The 24098-nt window shown below is 41.4% G+C and overlaps 2 protein-coding genes across 5 annotated transcripts in view; one reads left to right on the top strand and one right to left on the bottom strand.

Annotated features, from left to right (window-relative positions):
• LOC311251129 (PC-esterase domain-containing protein 1A-like) overlaps positions 1–16178 on the top strand; it is a 32495-nt gene extending 16317 nt beyond the window's left edge. For all 4 annotated transcript variants that reach the window (XM_084343448.1, XM_084343447.1, XM_084343445.1 and 1 more), the window contains exons 7-11: positions 255–338; positions 4647–4700; positions 4877–5026; positions 5128–5205; positions 15686–16178. In XM_084343448.1, the coding sequence (XP_084199574.1) occupies positions 255–338; positions 4647–4700; positions 4877–5026; positions 5128–5205; positions 15686–15831 (512 nt within the window). In that variant the 3' untranslated portion in view covers positions 15832–16178. The remainder of the gene's footprint in view (positions 1–254; positions 339–4646; positions 4701–4876; positions 5027–5127; positions 5206–15685) is intronic.
• Positions 16179–22326: 6148 nt separating this feature from the next.
• The window catches only part of lrch4 (leucine-rich repeats and calponin homology (CH) domain containing 4), a 55943-nt gene continuing 54171 nt past the window's right edge, over positions 22327–24098 (bottom strand). The window contains exon 18 of the mRNA XM_084344965.1: positions 22327–22579. Coding sequence (XP_084201091.1) covers positions 22430–22579 — 150 coding nt within the window. The 3' untranslated portion in view covers positions 22327–22429. The remainder of the gene's footprint in view (positions 22580–24098) is intronic.

Raw genomic sequence — 24098 nt, 5'->3', positions numbered from 1 at the left:
AATTATGTGACATTAATTAACAAGACACCATTTGATAATTAATTTTTAAATTTAGAAAGCGCTGCATTAGGCATTACAGATGTATGAAAGGACTGATTTGTCATTTGTGCTTTTCTAAATGCTTCAATGTGCACTTTTGTTTACACTTTTTGTCTGTATGTGTACACAAGGCGATGAATAATACATATTTGTTGTTTTAAAAAAGCTGCAATGTCTGTCTGAAGAGTACTGTTTGTGTTGTATGTGGGTGTAAGCCAGAGCAGTGAACATCAGACCCCTGCTGGAGCCAACACAGCTCGCCAATCAACCTGGGTGGACTGCTGGTCACCACTATGGAGGTAAAACTCCAACCTGTCTGCTTGAGTTACTGGGCTTGATGAATACTTACACTATACCCACCATTTCTTCTTTATCATTCTCTCCTCAACCGTGGACTCTGTCTGCTTCTACATACTTACTGCTACAATCTTTCCAGGATGAAAAACCCAGAAGCTTTAGGAGCTGATGGGTTCAAATGTGTGTTATTGTGCATCCTAAAAGTAACAAAGTTGTTTATTATTATCAACTGTGGCACATAAGACTGCCACACATATTCTTCATTATTCTCCTCAAATTTTATCTGCAGTTTGAACATACTTTAAGTCACACTTTAGCTTTTTAATGCTTCTGCTACATAAAGAGACACACCTGCAGTGTGTATTTTGCTTTCAAAGTAGTACATTTTTCTAGAAATTAGACAAAGTAAATATTGACATTTGGTGGTCAATACAAATTTCCCAGCTAATTTTAATCTAAGTGGATGAATTATGTCCAGGAAATAGACCTGCTTATTTGAATCAGACACTCTGAATGTCTTCAAGAGTGTGTATGGCAGTTATCCTTGAGATGCCATCAAAACTAGGTAGGCATCCGCCTCTGTTAAGTTTACCTAATTGCATGTGATTTAGAGAATATTACCCTCTTCACATTGGACAAGAAAAAAAAGTAACACTCGTTAACATCTGGCTTTTGTCCTTAATGTGAATGGGAACAGTCGCCATTCATTCCACTGACAAATGACTCTGCAGTTATCGTGGGTGTTCATCAGCTGCAGCTCCGATCGTCTGTTCCTGCAGAACATCAGGGACTGCCTTGCACAGACTTAGTAGTAAGTTCTGTTGGTAAATGAGAGACATTCATGTCAGACATGTCTGCATCTCCACAACCAGAAATAAGGAAGTAAGGCTCAATGCTTTGCATAGCAGACTGCAAAGATCGGTGAAACTAGCGGGAGACTACAATGATTGGTGAAATTTGTGAAAAAATGCAATGATAACACAAAATAGCAAGGCTGTGCAGAATTTATGGGGATTGATTACATTTGCTTTAATTGTTGCGGACACAACATTGTAACTTTCTTGTTGGAGTGAACTTGTGTCAGCCTTCACACCCTATCCCAGCGAGAAAACACCATCAACACAAGTCTGGACCCCAGACCCAGAGTCTTACTCTCCTCACTGTAGTAGGGACTGCAAGGCGACAGTGAATATTCACAAATCTGTGGGGAAAAGCTGAGATGTGTCCTTCGCAGCACATCTCTGAATAACATCAGAACATAAAAAACATTCTTTTCTCACTCAGTCCTCATTCTGTGCTGCTTTTCAGCTGCGTCCACAAATTCCCTTTAGCTCTGATTTCTTCTGATTTTACTGTAGTTCTTGGACCATTCTTCTTCTGCTTGCAGACATTTGTGCTATATATTTTGAGGGTAAGAAGCTTTCAAAGCTACATACAGACCTCAGAGGGACACTCGCACTAAACGGTGGATAACTAATTACTAGCAGCCTAAGGATTAAGCGACTTGGATCTAAATGGCTTCAGCAGTATCAGTAAATGTTTGAACCCCTAGTAAAAGGCTGAACTGATTTATTTTGTTCATCCCACCTCAGTGTCGGGAAAGTCTCCACCAGTGATCTATACATGTCGGCCCCAGGCACTCATTTTGATCAAAATGAGATTTGTGAACCTAGAGATTTACACAGCTATCCTTTATCTAATGATGAAGAACCACTGCTTTAAAGCACACCCTGCTTCTAGGCCAAAACGGAGCTGGAAGAATGAAATGGAAGCAGTGTGAAAAGGCAGATAAACCCCAGTGAAGTGTGTGGACAAGCACCGTCTCACCTCATTACACCAAGTTTGAGCGTGACAGTCAGCAGGATGCTTCTGTGAACTTCCCGTTCCATTGAGGCATGCTTTGCATACTACTACTTTAGTTTTTGTGATCTCTGTGGAGTCCGCTGGCAGTCTGGGATGTTTGTTCCAAGAAGCAAAAGGCCAAATGCTGGCAAGTATACATTTAGGGTAGAGGATAAATTCACTGACAGACCTGTATAAATCCTGTTTTACTCTGTAAGGCTTACTGAAAAGGCATCTTTTCTGTCTTAAAAGAAAAGTTCACTTAAAAATGATAATCCAGTCATCATCTCCTCCCCCCATGCTGATAGAGCATCAGGTGAAATTTCATCCACAAAACCACAAAACATTTCTTGAGCTTCACAGCAAAACAGCATTGTAGTATTCTCCTAAACAACTGAAGCAGCTGGAGACTTGTTTTAAAACGGAAAAAACAACCAAAGAAAATGTCAACTGGCTCCACACAATTCGTCCAGGGTAACCCAAGTCTCTGGAAGCCCTCAGATCCAGAATCTATTTGAAGGCCTTCTTTACACCCTTGATGCACGGTCAAGCTTGTGCCCCCACTTCAGACGAGGTGCTTTAAAAACCTCCTCAGTTTTGCTTGTGGACTGTCAGAAATGTTTGCTGAACTGCCAAACTTCCCCCGACATTCCATCAGCATAGAGGTAGTAGACTGATGCCAATAAAACAGCTGATTTGTTTTATATAACTAATGTCACCTAATGGCTTTCAACACAAAATTTTACATTGTTGATCAATGAAGCTTGAATACGAGTACACACCCTCATTACATCCAAACATTTGTGGAATAGGAATTCAATACTTTTGATATGCTAGGCATCTTTATCAACACGCCGCTGGTAGAGAACAATATTGTTAGCTATAAAATCCCATAAGCCCTGTGTCTGCTGTTTCCCTCAAGCCTTTTTTATGTTTCATAGCTGTACTTGGCCATCAGACATGTCTGCCCACTTGGCAGGGTCCATTGATTGCATCAGTACAGTAATCAACCCCCATACAGAGGAGAGCCTTCACTTGTTGGCCAATTCAAAATGGCTAATAAAGAACCTTTTTTTAGAGTTATAAAAGCCCCTCGCCCACCTTTAATCAGCCAGAGAGAGTAATCACCAAGTCATGCTCTGGTTTCTCAGCTGCTGTTTATGCGGTTATACTTGGAGGGAGAATGTTGCCACCTGCTTCAAGACAGCCACCATCGTCCCTGTACCTAAAAGTCTGTCTAGTCTTAACAACTACCATCCTGTGGCACTCAGCCCCGTCCTGCTGAAGTGCTTTGAGAGACTGGTTCTCACCAGTATACTTTCAGAACCAACAGATTCACAGATGATATCATAATATCATAATAATCACCAAATCTGCTGGAGTACTGAGTTTAAGAGTGTCACCGTCTGAGGAATGAAGCTGCTCTGTAGTCTGGTGGTACAGCAGCAGATACTTCTGTATCTGTTGTCAGATGGCAGCAGGGTGAACAGACTGTGGCTGGGTGGCTGTTGTCTTTTAGTATCTTTGGGCTCTGTGCAGACATCTCACTTCACTGATGGTACCAGTGATGTTCTGGTGGTTTTAATCACCCGCTGTAGAGCCGTCCTGTCCTGGGCCGCGATGAACCATGCCAGTTTTTGATGTTTCCAGTCAGAACACATTTTATTTTATTTTTCTTGACTGTATCCTATTATTATTTTTGTGGTTGCAAAAAATTAAAATGAAAATATTCATGACTAAATAAGTAACCAAAACTAAAGTAGAATTATTATTATTTATGGGAAGAGAATTACACTCAAAAACTCAGCTAATCTGCTTCATCTGGACTTTGTGGTTGTGGTTTGATCAGATTTGATTGACAGTGCTGGCAATTTTAACAAACAAATCCCCAACAACAACATTCCAGGCTCTTCTCTTCCATTTTTCCTTTCTAAAATGCATGTTGAGGAGAGAAGAGGCTTGTTGTTGGAGCTATGAGCAAGGATACAGAGATGAATCCTTTGCTAAAGTGTTTTTTGGTAATGGTGACATAAAAGAGGCGCAACATACAGCCTGAGTATACAAACCATGGTGGGAGCAGGGCTCTATAAATGTGTTCCTTTGTATAGATAAGCGGTATTAGTTATTAAAGATGATCAAATGTGCAATCAAACTTTCTGCCCTTCACTGCATGTGTTGCGCCTCGTAACATTCTTAATGACATTTCACTTCAATATATCAATATCACATTATGCCACGTTTTGATTTGAATTAAATAGTAAATATTTTAGTTTGTATCTGGCAGTGATCATAAAGTACAGCTATATTGAAACAACTGACAGGTGAGGCAGCTGTGCTACACGTCATATTCAATTGATGTTGCTGTAAAATAGGACTTGGAAGAGTGGACGCCTCATTTTGTTAAATGCCTGTTGTCTCGACTCCTCTCTCCTCATGTCTATTCGTCACCTCCTCTGCCCACATCTCAGGAGGCTATAAGACTCAAGGAGAGGAGGCGAGGGAAGGAATCAAGGATGTACAAGGTGAGAAATGAGAAGACAGGACAGATTCAGGTGCTGCTGAATCTTGATTGTTAAACGTAATCACAAGACATCAAATTTTACAATTGAGCGCTGCCCACTTGAAACCAGTGAGAAGAAGCTAGACAAAAACACAAATACAAACCCTAACCTTGTTTTTCTGTTTCTGTATGTCCCAGGTGTAGATCGACCCATGCCTGACCCACTGCAGCTCCCCCCCTTTTGGCAGCAGAGTTCAGCTGCTAGTGGAGTCGGACCTTTTTACTCTCGGGTTCCTATGCAGCATTATCCTCGTCCTCCTGCTGGAGACTGGAGATTCTATAGACGATGTAGGTTAAGCACATAGCCAGCAACACTTTGCCTGCATGTAGTCAGAGTTTTTGGAAGTATGGCCTTGTTCAGACTGTCTTCTTTCCTCTTTTGCTGACAGATGATAACCCTTTTCCCCCTGCAAACCTGTGGCCGGAGCCACAAGTTCATCATCAAGTTGGAGGTCAGGGTGCAGGAGGTATGATGCTTTCTTTCTCTTTGTCTGTTGTGTGTAGAATCAGTTGTAGTTTAAACAAAGGTCTGCGACACGGAGACCTTTTCCCCTCCGTGTATTGGCTGAAGACCTGTAATTGTTTTGCAGTGATTCAGTAAAGTCACTTAAATGCAATCAAAAATATTTAACCACCAGAGAAAAATAACTTTGTTTGTTCCCACATTTACATGTAAAACAAGTCAGATGAAAAACTTTCATCTCTAAAGGCCTAATATTATCAAAGCACCAGCTAAAGTTGCCTACAAACCTTCCCAAGGGAAATTAATTCATTTCCCTATAGCCCACCACTCAATAATCACCTCTCCAAGGAATCTGATAACATACACCAAAAAGCCACAACACTGAAAGGACTGAAACCGCTGAAGTGAATAACATTGATCATCTCATTAGAGTGCATTGTTTTGCTGGGAACCTTGGGTCCTGGCATTCATTTGGATGCCGCTTGAGACCAAAACACTGTTGCAGACGAAGTACACCCCTTCATGGTAACAGCACTTCCTGATGGCAGTGCCCCAGGACACCACAAAAACTGCACAAGAATGATCTGAGAAATGTGACAAAGACCTTAAGGCATCACCCTGGCCTGAATCGGAACAAGTCAGATCCATGAACGCCCCGAACTCGGATCAACATGCCTATGACCTGTCACAGGACCTCTGGAGGTGTTTATTGGCATCTGGCACCAGGGTGTTGGAGGCTGATCCTGAATCCTGTGGGTTGCAAGGTGGGGGCCTCCATGGATCAGACTTGTTCCTGCATGTCCTGTGGATGCTAGATCAGACTGGGATCTGGGAAATTTGGAGTCCAGGTCGACGCCCTGAGCTCTTTGTCACACTCCACGGGACATTCCTGAGAAGTTCTTGCAGGGTGCTCGGTGGAGGCCACCGCCAGCGGTGCTGTTACCGTGAGGACCCAAGGTTTTCCAGCAGCATGATCAATGTCATTCACTTGTCACATTTTTGTTCAGTCAGGGAATAATTCATGTATCTCAATGAAAAAATCAGGCGTATCCATCAGTGAGCACAAAAGGGTTGAGTACCATTATTCTGTGTGCTTATTCAGTGTTTGAACCAGTTGCTTTTAGCTTTGTTTTCTGTACATAGTCACCACATGTCTTAAGCAGACGGCCGAACCATGTCAGATAGAACCGTCAGTTTCAATAATCGAATTCTTCTGAAATGTTTAAACATTTTAAACATTTAAATAGCAACTCAAACCCACAGCATACATGTTGTTATCAGTCTAATAATAGCGTACATGCCAGCAAATGACCTTGCTAACTGTAGTTCTGGAGAACCCAATCAGTTGTGCGACCCTCATTTTGCAGGTCATAGCAGCACAATGAGAGGCTCGCAGCTCTCACTGACTGTAAAACTGATCTCACAAAGCTGGTTACCAGTGCTGCTCTCTTAACTCTGACCACACGAAAGAAGCATCTTTCGTAACAAACTGTGATTTAAATGATTGATTCATGCTGAGAAAATCATGAATTGCAGCAGGTGAAAGCTACAAAACCACAGCACAGAACTAGAACATAATTATAATTTAAAAGTCATGAAAATAATCTCAGCTGTAATCTGAGTGTTCTCATAGATATTCAGTCCCTGCTTCTACTACTGAAACAATTCATTTATGAATCAGCTATTCAGTCAACAAATGATTTTGTTCATTTAGACTGAGGGCATTGTATGACTTCATGAGACAGCACCAGTAGAGAGTTTACAGGAAACAAGGAACAGGGATCCAGAAAATGTCCCTCAGCAGGACTCAAATCAACGGCATGGTGATGCAGTGGTTAGCACTGCTGCCCCACAACGAGACGGTCCTGGGTTTACATCCTGCTGGGTAAGGTCCTGGGTTTACATCCTGCTGGGGAAGGTCCTGGGTTTACATCCTGCTGGGGGGAGGGTTCTCCAGTTTCCCCGACCATCCAAAACCAAGGGCGTAACCATGGTATAGATATTGGGGGGGTCCAAATGTAAGCCCTTCCCCAGATATTATTTTCTGTGTGTCCTCTCCCTATATCTTGCCTGTGACTGTCCGCCTCTCTGTCTCTCTGTGCTGCCTGCATTTTGACCACATACCATTATTGTACCAGAGGAACAATGACTGACCCTAATGATCATTTTAATTTGAATATTACGCTCTTTTTGCTAGTTTACTACTGACATGTATGACTAGGTAAAAATAATGTTATCATGTTGTTTAGAGACTCATATTATGTCTTACCTGATCATCTTCAGAGCAGGTCTCTGTGTGTCCTCTCCCTCCATCATGCCTGTGACTGTCCCTCTCTCTGTCTCTCTGTGCTGCCTGCATTGTGACCACATACCATTATTGTACTAGAACAATGACTGACCCTAAGGATCATTTTAATTTGATGCATTGAATATTCTGCTTTATGCTGCTAGTGTTATTTCCTTTAACCTTACCAAGCCTGTTTAAGTGCCAATTGATTTTTAAAACCATCAATCACACACACACACACACACACACACACACACACACACACACACGACACACAGGGGGGAGATGGAGAAAAAAGAACAGCACACACGGATGATACAGAGTTCAAATGGACCCCTTTTAAAAGAGTTTCCCCCACCAGAATTTAGCCTAACTTTGGAGCATTGTTCAGCCCATTTTCCGACAAGCTATCATTCGATGATACCAATGGATGCCTTATATATTCTAGTTTCATATGATATCTGTATCTTCATTCTAGCTTTAATTCTGAGCCATTTAAACGCGATAATTGTTTCACATTCATTCAAAAATTAGTGCGCTCATTTTAACCATGGCACTACTTTTTAGGTGTCTAGTTGCTTACCATCTGAAAAAAAAAAAAGGCGAATGTCCGCCTGTTGGTCCTGCTTTGTCCGCTTCGGTGCGACTCCCTCCATTTATTTATATGCCCAAATTGCCCATGACCACCAGTGACAGTCGGTCTGAGCAGTTTTCCAAACGAGCCGGCGTTTACGGGCGCAACCAAGTGTACAATTGGAGGGGGGGTGGTCACACAGTTTTGATTTCCTTGTTTTTCCTAAATTGAAAATAAATCGGAAATAACAAGAGACGGATCCACTTACAGCCAGGGTTCATAAAAGGAGGACATATCATATGTCACATATTTAGATATATTATTGGGGGGGGCAGATTGGTATTTTCCCAATATTGGGGGGGACACATCCCCTCCAAAGTATATGGTGGTTACGCCCATGTCCAAAACATTGTACATTAGGTTGATTCTGTATCCTCGACCAAGTCACAGGCTGAGATCTGGAGTTGGTCCCCGGGCACGTATGTTACGTTAAATGCAGTACCAATTTGACCCCTATTTTGATAATTGAAAAATTGTTTGTCATTGATTAAACAAAAGGTCAAGGCATTAACTGGTTCCAGCTGCTCAGTTGTGGGGATTTTCTACATGTGTCTGTTTTCTCTCGTTGTAAATGGAATATCTTTGGGGTTTGAACTGTTGGTCTGGGCAAAACAAGACATTTGAATGCATCACCCTGGGCTCTGGGAAATTGTTTTTTCCTCTATTTTTCAATTTTTTTATTGACAGAATGATTAATCAATTCATGAAAAAGCTGAATTAATGAATATAACCACATATTTCAGCCCTACCTGTTTCTCACCCTCAGTAGTAATCTCAGCAGGGAAACATCAGCAGGGACAGAATCCATTACTGAAGCCACAGCAAACTCAACAGACATCATTATTCAATGTGACTTGTCCAAACAGGCGCTTTCTTTGACTTTGTTCACTCTACAAATCATTTTTTTTCGGAGAGTGAGCACCAGAGGTGCCAACACCCAACAGTTTGTTTTTATTTTTTTAATTTAATTTCTTTCTTAAGGTAGTCTGTGGCAGCTAATAGGACTGATTGTTTGGCCCTGACATGCAAATGAATGTAGCCTTAAACATGCAGAACTAGAGAGTGAGCCCAGTTCTGGTTTTCTTTGCAGAATGGCGATCAAAAAGAAAAACCGCCTGTAACTGTTGGCACACATTAAAAAGTTCCTCATGATGGAGAATTCATTCATGGAGAAATCCTCAGCAGATTAAACCCATAATGGAAACGCTCCTAAAATTAAAAAAATGACCTCCACCTCAACCAACTTAATAAAGTCCTTTTTATATAAATGCATGAGTAACTAGAAGGGTACTCAGAGAGTGCAGACGTCTGCCAAGTCCAATAGTGCACTGTCTTATAGTCACATATGTCCAAAACTTTAGAATTATGTTAAAATAGTTAGTTGCATGATATGTGTATATTTGTTTCCATAGCCACACCTTAGTTTGACAAAACAATGTGCTCCATTTGTGGATATGATACAGTTGTCCCAGTTCTCCCATGAAACTGCCTGAGTGCTGAATGTGACATGGAGTCAGGTTATTTGGCATTGAGTATGTTTACTTTTAATTCTTTAAGTTGATTTTCCTGATTATACATACAAAGTTGAACTTATTTTTATAGTATCATAAAGGATCTGAGTAATACTTTCTCCACCACTGCCCTCTCTGCCATTCTGTCTAGGTAGGTAAACAGACCCTTCCTAATTATATGAATTAAAATACTGTAGTTATGTTTTTTCAAAAAACGTCACTGCCCCCCTCTCTGTGAGGAAGGCATACTTATGTCAGTGACGGAGTCTAGTGAGCTTGTTGTGGGAAGCGAGTCTCTGTGTGTAAGACGAGTACCAGCACACTGCTGCAGTCACAGGAAAGTGTAAGCTTAAGTGATAGTTAAGTTACTGTAGTCAGTCGTAACATGGCGAGATGAGAGGTTGTGTATTGTTTGTTGTCACAGAAGTCTTCACACGGCAGATTCACTCCATTATCCCAAACTAAGTTCCTATAAGTTCCTACTTTCCTTGATAAAGCATTTGAAAACTTTATGAAAGTATTTGCAAGACAACCCAAGAACAGGTGAAATAATAACTGTTATGTATTCACAGATATTTCTTGGGTGCGTGCATGTGCTGACATGTACTTTACCCATGCATAAGTCAGTGTCCATCTTGGACCATAACAGTCAAAGACATCTGAGCACTGGAGATCCATTGCTCTTTAAGGGAGTAAACAGACACACAAAGACCAACAAAGAAGCTTTTCTTCTGGCTTTCGTGAGGTCATTATATAATGTTTTATAGTGTGAAACTTGTCTGCAGACATCCTGAATGTCAAATGTATAAAAGTGCATTCATGTCACTGTCTGTGTGCACGTCTGTAGCTGTCTGTATCTGTGTTGAAGTCTTTGAGGAGTTGCAGGTGCATATAGATAGGCTGTGTTTAACAATATTTTAATAACAGTTGGGGGTAGACTGATGAGTCGAGCTGATATTCAGCAGTTTTCAGATTATCCGTATCATTGTTTTATTTGTGTCTCGGTGCTGATAAAATAAAAACATTTAAAATGCAGTACTTTTTCTCTGATGCAGCATCTATTCTCTGTTAGTGGTCACCACTCTGTGGTCTCAGTGTCCCCAATACCTGTGCTTTAATTTGTAAGTCAGAAGGTCCCAGAACACAGCCACGCATCAAAAATCCACAGTACCAGGAGCACATTGGACAATGCCTGGGGACAAGCAGTTAACTAAACTAAAACTGTCATTTCACATTATTTATTTAGATCATAATCAGAGCATCACTCAGAATCAGCAGGTGGAGGTGCATAGCAAGATTAACATTAATGTTTGCACACGCTCTCCTCTGTTTGTGGACTGTTACAATGGGGGGAAATGGAAGAGGACCGAAACAGCAGCTGGTTAAGAATCCAAACTAAGTGACAGACAGTCTGTCTGTCTGTCTGTCTGTCCGTCTGGTTGGTCACATCCATTTGAGTACTGTGGACAGTGTCGCACACTCACACCTACACACACATCTGAAATTAAACATAGGCCTACTCGTTTCATCATTTCACAGCACAAACGGGAGTTCACAGTAACCATATGCCAAAATATTTAGAAATGAAAGAGAATAAACCACATGCCAGCTTAGTTCACATTTCATGCACAAAACTCAGAACTTTAATCAAGCTTCAGACGTCACTGCGTGACACGATCGCTCGCTCTATCTCTATTTAAAATCAGATTTAAAATACCTGCAAAATAGGCAAACAAGCATTTTTTGAGAAACTTCAGTGAGAAATCAACGAAAGACAGGATAGATAACATTAAATATTATACAACATTTATTTGATAGTGACAAAGGAGGTGCCGGTCCCAATCTGGGAGGAACCAGATCCTGTTCCAGCAGGACAAATGAGGCCCTGCACAATACAATCTGATGTCACCAGTAATAACGATACTGTGAATAACGAATAACACTCAATAATCTGAATTTACAAAGTAACTAGTAGCTAGAGTTATCAAATAACAGGAGCGGAGTGAAAGCAGCAGAAAATGTAAAATGTAATGACCTACATAAGTACAGTACTCGAGTAAATTGTAGTTGGTAACATCCCATCAATGGCAATTCTTAATTGTGAGAATAAGATTTTAAATTTTCCCGTAGCTGTACGTTGGTTCCAGTTATCTGTCGTCTGTCTCCTGGATTACTAATAATCAGTATCAGCCCTGAAGAAAAGCATGCGTCTGCTAACAAGGGCATAGGTTTGCATATGGATGGTAGGGACATGTCCATCCAGTATTTGAACTTGTGTGCATTATCTTTGGAATGAAGTCATATTATATATGTACTCTACATCTCCAAGATGACCAATTCAGGCAGGCTATACTAGCATTTGATTGGCTGGAAGAGAGGGCGTCATGTCACATGCAAATTTGATATTTGAGATATCTACAGCCAGACACACGGGAGGTGAGAGCAGATCAGTCTGTGCTGACAACAATGAGTTATCAGGGCTGTCAGTCCATACCACAAACACGGGGGAGAATTTAGTCATCCAGATGACTCACACCTCTCCTCTGTTGGCTGAATGTTTTTTTGTCCACACCAACACATTTTGTCTTGGTTCATTAGCTAAGTGGTCTCATTGTGTCATATTCCTCTGCTCACATGGACTCATAAGTTACCCATCTAAATATTACCAACAATGATGGACGATTTGCAAACCTAATTTGCAAAAAGGGACTGCACATTTATTCAGGTATTTGAAAAGTTTGACAAGTGGATACGTTTCCATATTTTGGTTCTGCAGTCAAGCTGAATTTGACGACTCCAAATGAACAACAGTGTTGCTCTCCCTTATCCTTATCCTTCAAGTTCATTGTATCAAGTAAGCAAATACATTTCACAAATGTACTTTCTATAGTAAGAACACTTATATCAATGTACTAGTACTATACTTGGAAGTGTACCACGTCAGTACTTCCTGGGACTAAATTGGCCCCATTTTTAGTTTACAAAGTAAACTTCTGTATTATAGAGTGTATTTATTACTATACTATCTGAAGTATATCTCTAGTATATCACTGATAAGTACATAAAATGTACACTGACTGCATTCTCTCTTATTTTTAGTTAAAAGAAGTCTATTAATAGCACACTTGAATAACTCTTGTTTGTTTATTTGTGTTCAGTTCTCAATTAGTAATAATACTACTTAATAATAAGTAATCACAGTGCACCAAACACAATAAACTGATTACTTGCAATAATATATGAATATATCAACTGAATGCACAAAATATCAAGGGCTGTTATGTTATGTTAAATGAATAAAACCTGTTAATTAAATTGAATTGTGTTATAAAATATATAACTTGTGAAAGATCAGGAATTAGTCACTTAGTAAACTGTGACCAGTGGAGAGCCACAGTAGAGACTGGAAAGCCATTGTTACATATGACATCACTGTAGATATAAATGATCAGAATGCAGCCCGACACTAATATTCAGACAGTTAAGAGCACCTTGCCCTTGGATGAGCTTCTTCAAACACACACTGTGGTCACTTTAAAATCTAGTTGAGGTGCCAAATTTTTCAAGGACGACAGATATTTGATACTAAATTACAAGAGCCAGTGTTCAGAAAGATGCATTCAATCTGTGCTGTATGAATTTAAGGGTCATGTGCATTTGATAAACGATTGAAAGATACTATATTTGTACTTGTATCGATCCGTGTCGATAAACATACAATGGAAAGGTGCAGTGAGATTCAATTGGAGGTTAAACCTGAAACAAGGAATGCAGTAGTTCACCTAAAACAAATTCAGGGAGACAGAAGAATCTCGTCATGTCATACAGTAGTGCATTTTGTAAATTTACAGCTGATTGACAGAACTGCTGACGTGCCCTGAGATGAAATACGCAAATCAAATAATATATAACACTGATCAATTAAGAAATGACTTGACTCGTCTCATTTATGAATGCAGAGCTATATTGTTAAAGATTAAAAATAAACTGTAGCAAAATGTGAAGGATCTACTGGCTGTACGTGCCTTCATTTAAGTGCAAACACAACGTCGCACTAAATTACAAGTAAAAGTTGTGCACACAACACCTCAAGGCACAGGTTCTGCAGTGGAATGGCCTTGCAGACCCAGTTCAGGAACAGATACCCAGCCCAAGCTCTCCAAGAAGACGAGGAACAACTCCCCATGAACCTGACAACAACCAAGACGGGACATGGGGAGAAACCTCGGGAAAACAATTCAAAGGGAGATCCCCTTTTCTTGGGCGGCTGGGTGTCTCCATGCATTTGTACTTGTTTCAGTTTTACAAAAGTAAAGTGTGTTCCTGAGCCTGGATCTGGGCACTAGAGGAGTTTTCTGCACCACTTCTTTTTCTTCTTGTTGATCTGGCTCTGGAGATCTTCGAGCAGCTGTTTCTCTTCTCCCACTCCTGCTCCATTTCACGGAGGGTCTTCTTGAGGCCTTCTGTGGCTTGAAGGAGGGGTGACTTGTCCTCCTGTCATTCAATACGATGGCTCTCCACCTGCTTCTCAGTGTTCTTAAGAGCAGCCAGGAGGGTGGTGGTCTGTTCTCGCTTGTCAAGCTGAGCCACACGAAGAGCTCTGGATTTCTCCATCTCTTTCAGCATGGAGGTTCTCTCCTGCTGCCAGCGGAGGAGCTCAGTCTCCCACAGATCCTCTGCCTTTTTCAGGGCAGATGAAATCATCCTGGTCTCTGCTTTGTGTTCCTCGAGCTGGGTGCGATGGGAATCCTGGGTTCTCTCCACAGTCCTCTTAGCATCCTCCTTTGTTTCAGAAGAGCTTTGTTGATCTTGCTCTGTGTGTCCTGCAGCCTCTGAACTTGAGCCTTCTCACATAACGAGGTCGTCCTCCAGCTCTTTGGCTTTTGTGCGAGCCTCAAACTCTGACAGGAAACACATCTTCCTTTGCATCAGCTCTCTCTCACAGCTCCACATGTTGTATGTTTTCTTTTTTTTTCGAGCTCATCAAGTAAAGTTATCAGGCACCCCTCTCGGATTTCCAAGTAGACTCTGATCTACAGTACTGTGGCTGAGCATGGCCATGCTGTCTTTCAGCTCAGGCCTCATGTAAATTAAATAAATTGTGTGGCTGTTGTTGGATACCAGTTCACCAGACTTCACTGTGACCAGTTCAACTTTTAACATGATCTAGGTCATTAGAGAATGGTAAAAACATAATAATGATAAGAAGAGCAATTTGTTATTCAAACTATTAGTGCCAGGTTATCCTTATGCACTTAGATATATAGTGGTGCAGTGTTTTTCAACTATCAGCTAACTATCACCCTGTACTCATATCCTGCAGGATAGCCTCTATAATGTGTTTTCTAATCTCTCTGTACTCGTTTAGTTAAGAACAGCATTAGTAGATAAAAACAATCAGTTTTTTTAAGTACAATGAAACAATGGATCAAAAAATGATTGTTTATAATGTGAACGGTGTTTTGTTTTTAAGGTCAACCACAGATTCAGCACCAACTCTGCAGTTCTGCTCAGACAAATTGAACTTTTCAGCCTCTTTTAACTCATTGTTTTAGTTTTCCAGCCTGCAAGTTCTGCTCTGCTCAACCAGTTTGGTAAACCCACTGTACACTACCCGTCCAGCACCAAATGATGGATGTAAAAAAGAAGCACCTAGCTGGTTGAATGCATTACAACGTCCAATAGCTGAAGAGCCAGTGTTTGAATAGCTGTTTTTCTGGATGTGCTGGATGTGTTTATAGGCAACTTTTTGCTAACTCACTCCTGAAAACATCTTTAACTGGTGATAATGTGTCAGACGGTGTGTTTACAGTTTGTTGATTTGTGGCAGAAAAATCAATAAGGCAGCTTTAACAGTTCTTTGCTTAAATTGTCTTCAATTCCAATCTAGATGCTTCCTAAATGTGTCCCACAGGTTATTTGTGTTATTGATACTTCCATTAAAATAAAAAAATATGATTGTATGATTGCAGCCCTCTCTCAAAATATGAATACAACTGACTCGAGAGGAAAAAAAGCCAACAGCCTGAGTTTTCTTGTCTTTTCTGTCTAGGTGGAGGTTTAAGATTCTGTCCTCATGTCCAAGCACATGATCACTGTATGAAGAGGAGGAGGAGGAGGCCTAACGTCAGGACTCACCCGTACCTCCCCCAACCACCCCAGGGGGCACCCAGGCACCCAGCCTATGGATGGTGGTGAGCTGCAGACATCCCATAGGGGAGGCATGGGCTCTGAATTCGACATTAACTGAGTGGTTTCCAAAATGAAATGACTCACAGATGATGAGTCACTGCCGGTGTTGAGAAACATGTTGGGGAATAAAGCAGATAAGGGGAGAGGAGGTTAAGTGAAAGTGAAGTCACAGACTTTCTGTGTGTTGATGAGATTATAAATTAAGGTTGATCAGAAGCACAGTGACATGTACAGAGTGTCCATTAGAATTGATGATCAGTGTTTCTCCATGTTCCTTAAGGCTAACGATGATAGAATATTTGTAAATGTTTTTTGACACAAGAATGGAGATAATAAAAAGATGTTCTACTCTCCGTCTGTGCTACCTCAGTGGAAAGACACACACCAAGCCTGTTCTCTTATTAACATCGTCCCCCACAACTTTGAATCCTATTATCTGTTCCGAGGGCTTCATGTCTACAAAATCTAATCCACTGCTCTCCTCAACCAGTGCCTTGATCTCTAGCCTCAGGCAGTCGGACACCGACAGGTACACCGTGTTCACACTGCGAGCAACACCGTTCAGCTAGTCAGCAATTGACCCAGAAATACCGACCGTGTGCTTTTTACCTGATGGAAGATCAGGCTTTGTGTTTGCCTGTTCGCAATTTGACATTTTTTTTTGATGGATGTGTAAATTGTGAACTGGTTCAGAAGTTCTCTCAGCTCTCTACAACCTGTATTTCAACATGCAACGGTCTGCTCTTTTTTATATTTCAGTCCGTTTTTGTCTCGATTTAACATTAATGGTTGTACAGTTCAGTTAGTGTTAGATTATGGATTTAAGTTTTCAATATTAAAAGTATTAAAATGAATAATCACATGAATAATTTATGTAAAATGTATAAATAAAACATCAATTCAGAATGTCACATTTCATAACGACATCATAAAGTCAACCCCCTGACACCTTTCAGCCAATCACATGAAGCTCAACAACAGCTACCAAATGTAGCCAGTTAGCACCTGTTAGCTAGAGCAACAACAATGTCAGAGTAATTCTGAAAAAAACACCTTGCTGCTGTTGTAAATGAACACAGTACACAGATACAGCAGCTAACATCTCATTTTATTTACCTAGTTTAACAAGGCTGCACATGCTAACTAGCTAGGCTGGGTTGTAGGCTTGGATTATTATTTTGCATCAAAGTGAAGGGACTAGCTAACACTAGCTGCTGCTAGCTAAGAGTCGCTGCTGCCGGTAACACAACAACTTTTTCATTTTAAAGCTATTCTAAAGAAAGACGCACCGTTCCATTTACCACCGCACTGGGTAATTTGACGTGCTAGCTTTTACTAGCTAACTGATCCCCAAGATTCAAGACTTTATTATTTGCTCAGGTACAAGTGTACAAGTGGTGTTTACATACCACACTGTGATACCTCTGATGAGGACACTCCAGTAGACCTCTGTAGACCTGCGTAAGAGGCTGACAACAGCCACCCAGCCACAGTCTGTTCACCCTGCTGCCATCTGACAACAGATACACAAGTATCTGCTGCTGTACCACCAGACTACAGAGCAGCTTCACTCCTCAGACTGTGACACTCCTCAACTCATCCTCAACACTAAATTTGTGATATGATGTAGCTCAAAGGACATAGTTTCCTTTTTCAAATCTGTGTGTTTTAAAAATGACAATAAACCTTGTAACCCTGACAACTCAGTCCGGCTGTCTTCAGTGACCTGATGAAATGAAGTCGATCACGTAGGTTGTGTTTGGCTTTTTTAGAACCGGTACAATAACTGAGTGTTTAAAGTGGCATGAGAGGACCACCATGGCCAATGAAGCGTTTAAGATTGTCAGTGCACACATCATCCAGCTCAGCAGCACAGGCTCCCAGAACTCTAGGTGATCCACCCGGCCCTGCTGCCTTATGAGGGTTAATCTGCTGCAGAGACCTGAGAGCATGTGAACGCATCACATGAAGAACACTCTCTTCCAGGACACATGGTGGTATTGGTAGTGCATGTGAGGTGTGTAGGTAGAGGTTATCAAAGCATGAAGTCTGGTGAGGAGGTGCCGTCTGTTTGTAACAGCCTGGATGCCCTGTCACATATTACAGGTGTTGTGTCGTAACAGCATAAAGGTTTTTGTACATGTCTAATGGAACTATTGGAGCTTAATGGACTAATTAGTACTGCTGGTTGCCTAATTGGAAAGCCTAAAAACGAACCCTAAGCATTTTCTTAGATTATTTTTTGCTAGATACTTGTGTTGTTTTTTATTCTAAACCAATGACCAGTCTGAACACTCGCATGCTTTTATTTTTCAGTTTCCAAATACACCCTTCCTGTCTTCTCAATATCATTTTTAACATATTTTTAAAGGTACACTCAATTATTTGGTTAAACTTCCTCCTTATTTCAAAATGTAGTTCCATTTCTGCCTTTTTTAACTAAAATATAGTCAGAATGGCCCCGTTGGTAAAAACTACCTTAAAAGTAAAAAATGATCAGTGCTTGCTAGCTTTAATTCTGAGGAATTGTTTTGACAAAATACCTTTTTAATAATTTTTCTTCTGAACATATTACTATTTGAAACACAATGTAAACCACAATTAAACTGATCTGAAGGCCTCAACTATCAGACCTAAACTCAACTGTACCCTGATGAGAGGTCAAATGACTACAAGCTGATTTTCAGCTCCTGATGATAACTTTGTTCCTAAGCAGGTGATTATCACAGCTTCCAGCTGCACACACATCACAGATGTGACCGGAGCCTGAGGTCCTGCCCACAGTGAGTCACAGCAGACTGACTCATAGACCAAGTATCACAGTGTGAAAACAGACTCACAGTCTCAAGTATGAGCTGCTGTTTTATCAGCAGCTTCCCCGTAAAACACTCACCTTCTTCACCTGTTCTCAGCCTCGTCTCACCGCAGGCAGATGAAGCAGGACAGCAGATCTGCTGCTGGCTGATATCCATCTATGTCGGAGCGTGGGGGTTCATACCCATCTTCAATTACATCCCATAAATGTCAGGCTGCCTCTTCAGTCCCCGCCTCGGCTAGTGGTAGGCCTCACGGGGGCGTCGGCTCGGACGTGAGAAGAATCGGACAGAGGCCATTTCCATTCACAAGTGTGAGCCTTCATTATGTGTGTGTCTTATCAAGAAGTGAGACGATAAGCTGGCAGCAGACGGTCCTCCAAGGCGGAGCATGATAGAGCAATTAAGATGATAGTCAATTAGACCACGCTGCTAATTGACTTGTGATTAAAGCCAGAGCTGATTAATAAAGTGACGGCAGCTCTCTTCTGTTGGCCTTGATATGGAGGAGGTGTGATAGAGAGCCTGTATGAGCTGATGCAGAGATATAAACAGAGGAACAGCTGGGCCCTTTTGTCAAGCTGTGTGTTGGATAGCTAAGCGCTTAGCAGTGCAGAAATGCCTTTTATTTGATTTTCATCCTTTTTTCAGCTGTACGTTCAGCCTGTCTTCGCAACGGTGGTTATGTAAGCAAGATCTTAAATGTCACATCTGTATTAAAGGTCCTATTTGTAAAGAAAGTTGAATTTGGAGGCTCGTTCCTCACTTGTCAAATACAGACGCTTTGGGATGGCGGCCGGCCTGACCTACAATCCCAATGCATCAGTATTTGACAGGCTGGGAATGAGTGGAATGATTACAAATAGCACCGTTAAGACCTCCATAAAAATTCTCCTTCATGTCTGACATGGTTTCTGCAGAAAAAAAATATATTATCACATTAAAACGGCTTTTTTTTCTCCCTCATTAAGAATTTCAGAATATATGAATATACAAATATTATTATTTCACAAGTTAACTGCTGGACTCAAGCTGTGTCCTACTTCACTGTAAAGTGTATTCTCTGTATGTGCGCTGGAGGCTTCAGGTTTCCACATCACACTCTGTATGTTGAATACTGGACCAGGATTGGCTTCCAAACTATTTGTGATGTCACAAATCATGCTCCTACACCCACCTCTCAAAGTTGCAGTATGTATGTCGAATTCATATTTTAAACAAATAGGTGGCAGTATATCACTAGAGTAACTGCTAACTGCTGCTAACTGTAGCTGCCATTAGCTAGTTAGCTCATCTAGCGGTGCAGCTAACAGTCCAGACTATGAGCTTGGAGCACCCTGGAAGTGTTGGTGTTTACACCGCTAGCAAAGGAGCTTTGGGCCAGGGCTAGCTGATTAGCATGCAACACAATACACAGATGTCATAATGCAGAGCTGGTATTCACTCTGTTGATAATTCTGTTTATAAAGCCTTTTTTTGAATGTTTTCACCTAAAACAGGAAGTGTGCACTTTGAGCAGATGAATGTGAAAACATCCTTCTAGTGTCCAACTCTGCACATACATCCCTCTACACAGTGAGGCTCAGACATCGTGGACTGGAGGAGGCTTTAACTGCCTCAAGGCACAGAATGATCAGAACGGCATGTGCTTCACCCGTTGGTTTGTTGCTAATTAAAGATTATTTGACCCGATGCTGAGACTTCCAAACCGATGCTGCTGGTCACCTATAGAGTGAAAAGAGTGATGAAGAAACACAACATATATTTTCACATTTCTATTGAAATTATTTGTCCATATTTTGATATTTTTGCTCCTCACCAACACAATGGAGGTCAGTGAAAGTTCACATGTGGTGCTCACAGCATTGACAAGTTACATTTTAAAAGATTCAACAGCGACATTTCTCCCTGAAATAGTGCTCAGTGTGGGTAGCTATAGGCACTCGGGATGTGACCACAAGTACATTATGTTCTCACAAGATGCAAACTTTTGTCTCAACCGTTGTTCTCAGAATCATAACTGAACTGAACATACTGAACATACTTAAAGCTTCACTCACTCTCTCCAGTGGTAGTGGTGTGTCAGGCATGTGTCGAGGATAAATCAGCTTTATGAATCCAGTAGACTGTTTACACATAACACTCTGTGGCCTGTTGTTTCCTGATTCAATGCACAGGCAAACGTACTTTAGTTGGCACTGAATGTTCACACTCGGCTGACCTTGGCTTGTTTTACATGCTTATACAAAGCTTTTAAGAACACTACTATTAGGTTACATACTGTACTGTATATGTCGGCCAAATAACTCTTGATGATCCCAAAACCTCACTTTACTTTTCACTGGATGGGAAAATCCTTGGCAGTGTGTTCAAAGTGGTGGCTGTGGTTCAGTCCTTGTCACTGGGCGAGACACCCCAAATGGCTCCTGACGAGCATGCCAGCACCTAGTGTGGTAGCTCCATCACCATTAGTGTGTGTGTGTGTGTGAATGAGTGAATGAGAGGCCAATAGCAAAGTGTTTGTCTGTCGAGGGAGAAAAGCTGTCTCAGAGACAGACACGTCTCTCCAAACCAGCACAAATGAAGCCAGAAGCACATGGCTAGATGCCACGAGAGGTAAGAGAGGGTGAATGTGTCATTTCAGAGAAGGTTATGGGATTGGCTGTGTTTGAGAAAATGTCAAAATGGGAAAGAAACTAGATAGCCTGCTGGTTTACAGCGTGGTGTTAAAAGAAAATAAGATCAGCTTCAGCAGTGCGTTTAACCTCTCCTAACAGTGTGCAACACTTAGCAACAGGCTCGCAACAGATCTGTTTACTGCTGTTGGACGAATGAGTCAGAGGTGAAAACCTTGAACTGAAGCATTTCCACGATGTTAATTAAAGCCTCAGTGTCAGTGTTGTGATAAGTGGCCAAAGAGGGCACACGCAGCTGTACCCATTCACTGCTGCAGCGGTGACAGGAACCTGTGCTTTAAAGCAGGATGTTCGGTTCAACACCCCGTATAATTGAGACGTTTTGCTACACTTTTGGCAGCACTGAGCGAGACACAGGTTGACTCGTTCACAGGTTTTTCAAAAAATAAACCAGCATCTCACAGTCCTTACCATGTCCAACCTGGTCGCATGTCTCTCGTTTGTCTTTTTGTCTGCTGCCGCTGCTGATGACTGCTCTTATTCTACATGCTGTTAAAAGCAGCCTCCACACATTTTTGCACATTTTCATTGACGTTTCTACTTTATTTTACTATCCATCCATCCATTTATTATCCAGCCTCAGGGTCAGCCCTGGGGTCTCTACTGGTGAGAGGTGTCATGAAAACCTCCAGGGGAGGTCCAGGACCAGGAGGCATCCTGATCAGGCTCATCTGGACATGAAGGAGCGATGGCTCCACTCCAACCTCCCTCTGGACGTCAGGCTGTGGAGAAACTGGTTGTATTGGCGATCTCATTCTTTCACTAACTACCCAAAGTTGGTGCCCATAGGTGTGTGCTGTGTATTTCTGTTTACCCCTGCTTCAAGTTCTTATGCTAAGCTAGGCTAACCACATCCTGGGTCCAGGTTGTGCTTTACACACAGACCTGATATTAATGTCAGTCCTCTCTGTTAGGAAGTGTATGGTGAACTGTTTCTTGAGACTTAAAAACAGACACAGCACGGCTCTGAAGTCAATTACATGAGTCTTTTTATTGTTATTTGATGTTTGGTCAAATATGAAGCAGGTTAAAAACAAACAGTGGTCCTGAGAAGGATCTCTTCGGTATGATACTGTTAAATCTCTGCGGATGCAGCTAGCATTGTGTGGAGCCAGTGGTCCCCAACGTTTCCTGTTTCAGGGCCCGCTGGGAGCCATCAGCCAGGCCGACCAACACCTGGACAGTCTGGGCCAGTCGACATAGTCCCTCATCCTCCATGATGAGTTGAGGGGAACACAATGAATCCTGGGAAGGGAGGTTGAAAGGAGTTATACATACATGTTTCAGACATACTTTTGTATGGCTACATTGAATATTGTGTCTGTTACTGGCAGCTTGAATAATAATCAGCAAGCTCTAAGTGTCACCTCTTTTCTGGAGTTTTAGCCAAATTCAGCATTATTGTTCCAGTGTGTGACTCCCCCAAAAAACACAGTTTGTAGTTTCTACATTCCAATATGTCTACAGAACAAGGTACATATGTTAGTTAGTGAGCTTTAAGAAGCCGTGTCGGCAGCATGGCTGGATTATGGACAAAAAATTTTCAGCTGGGCCTCTGTTGATCCCTCTGATATCCACATCCGGCCGTCTGTGAACTGTCTGTATGTACCCTGTTGCTTCCAAGTTGTTATGACCTCCACCAAGGAGGCCATGTTTCCCCCCGTGTCTGTTGGTTGGTTGGTTTCGTCAGCAGGATTACACAAAAACTAACGCGCATACAGTGCATGGCAGCTTCAAAGACGCAGAGTCTACCTGGCTCCAGGTTTTTTACTTTTTATACCAAAATAACGCCTGTTTTTAAAACAGATAGGCCCTCGAGAAGAAATAATGTGCAACCTGCCTGTACCTTAGTGGTGAAACTTCCCTACAAAGTTGTAATTTATTAAATGTCAAACTCCAAAGTAGGGAGGGACTAAAACTCTGAGACCACAAGTGAAGATACTTGAAAAAAGTGTTATTACATTCAACACAAACGCTCAAGAGAAGCATTTGGCTGGTGGTCTCAGAGTTTTGAACCCTTCTGTATATCTGAACATAGATTAACTCTTAATAGGAAAACAAATAAGTGAATTTTGCATATTTGAAACCAGCCCTTTAATCCCATTCAGTTACCTGTGACCTGTTTAGATGACCTCAGCCATCGGTTGTTGAGTTGTCAGGTAAATGTCAGCAGGGTTTGTGTGGATTAAAGAAGGCGAGGAGAGCTCTAGATGGATTATATTGAAGTCTCCTCAAGTCTATTTAAAACCACTTTGTGCACTGCAGGACCAAAAAATTCCTTTCCTTGCCATCATGTGGTCGTTTTCAGAACTATTAGCATCAATAGAATAAGTCACAGCATAATACTATAATCACATAAATGTTGTTCAGGACTTTAAAATATATTGAAAAAATTCTGTTTGTCTTTTTTTAGTCCGCTGTGATTATTAACCTTCACTTATCCTCGCTGGATATCAAGTGAGGACATCAGTGACAGGAGGCCCTGGTTTGAACTGTCACAGGGAACATGGCTGCTGCTGATGGAGATCTAATCTCTAGCTACAGTCTGTGGAAGGCGACAGATTTTGTCTTCTAAAAGGCCAACCAGGTGGTGAAAGAGTTAACACATTTATAATACATACTCAATGACATTCTGTAGCAGAGCGTGTCATTTCAATCTCATATACAGTGGATATCAGAAACATCCACACACCCTGTCAAATGTTGGAGTGTTTATTGCCTCCAGACCTGAAATGAAAAGCTATTAAATCAGACTTTCTTTTGG

The sequence above is a fragment of the Pagrus pagrus genome (genome assembly GCF_965226575.1).
Source record: "Pagrus pagrus genome assembly, chromosome: 22".
Lineage (NCBI taxonomy): Eukaryota > Metazoa > Chordata > Actinopteri > Spariformes > Sparidae > Pagrus > Pagrus pagrus.
This window is presented reverse-complemented; position numbering and strand designations above follow the sequence as displayed.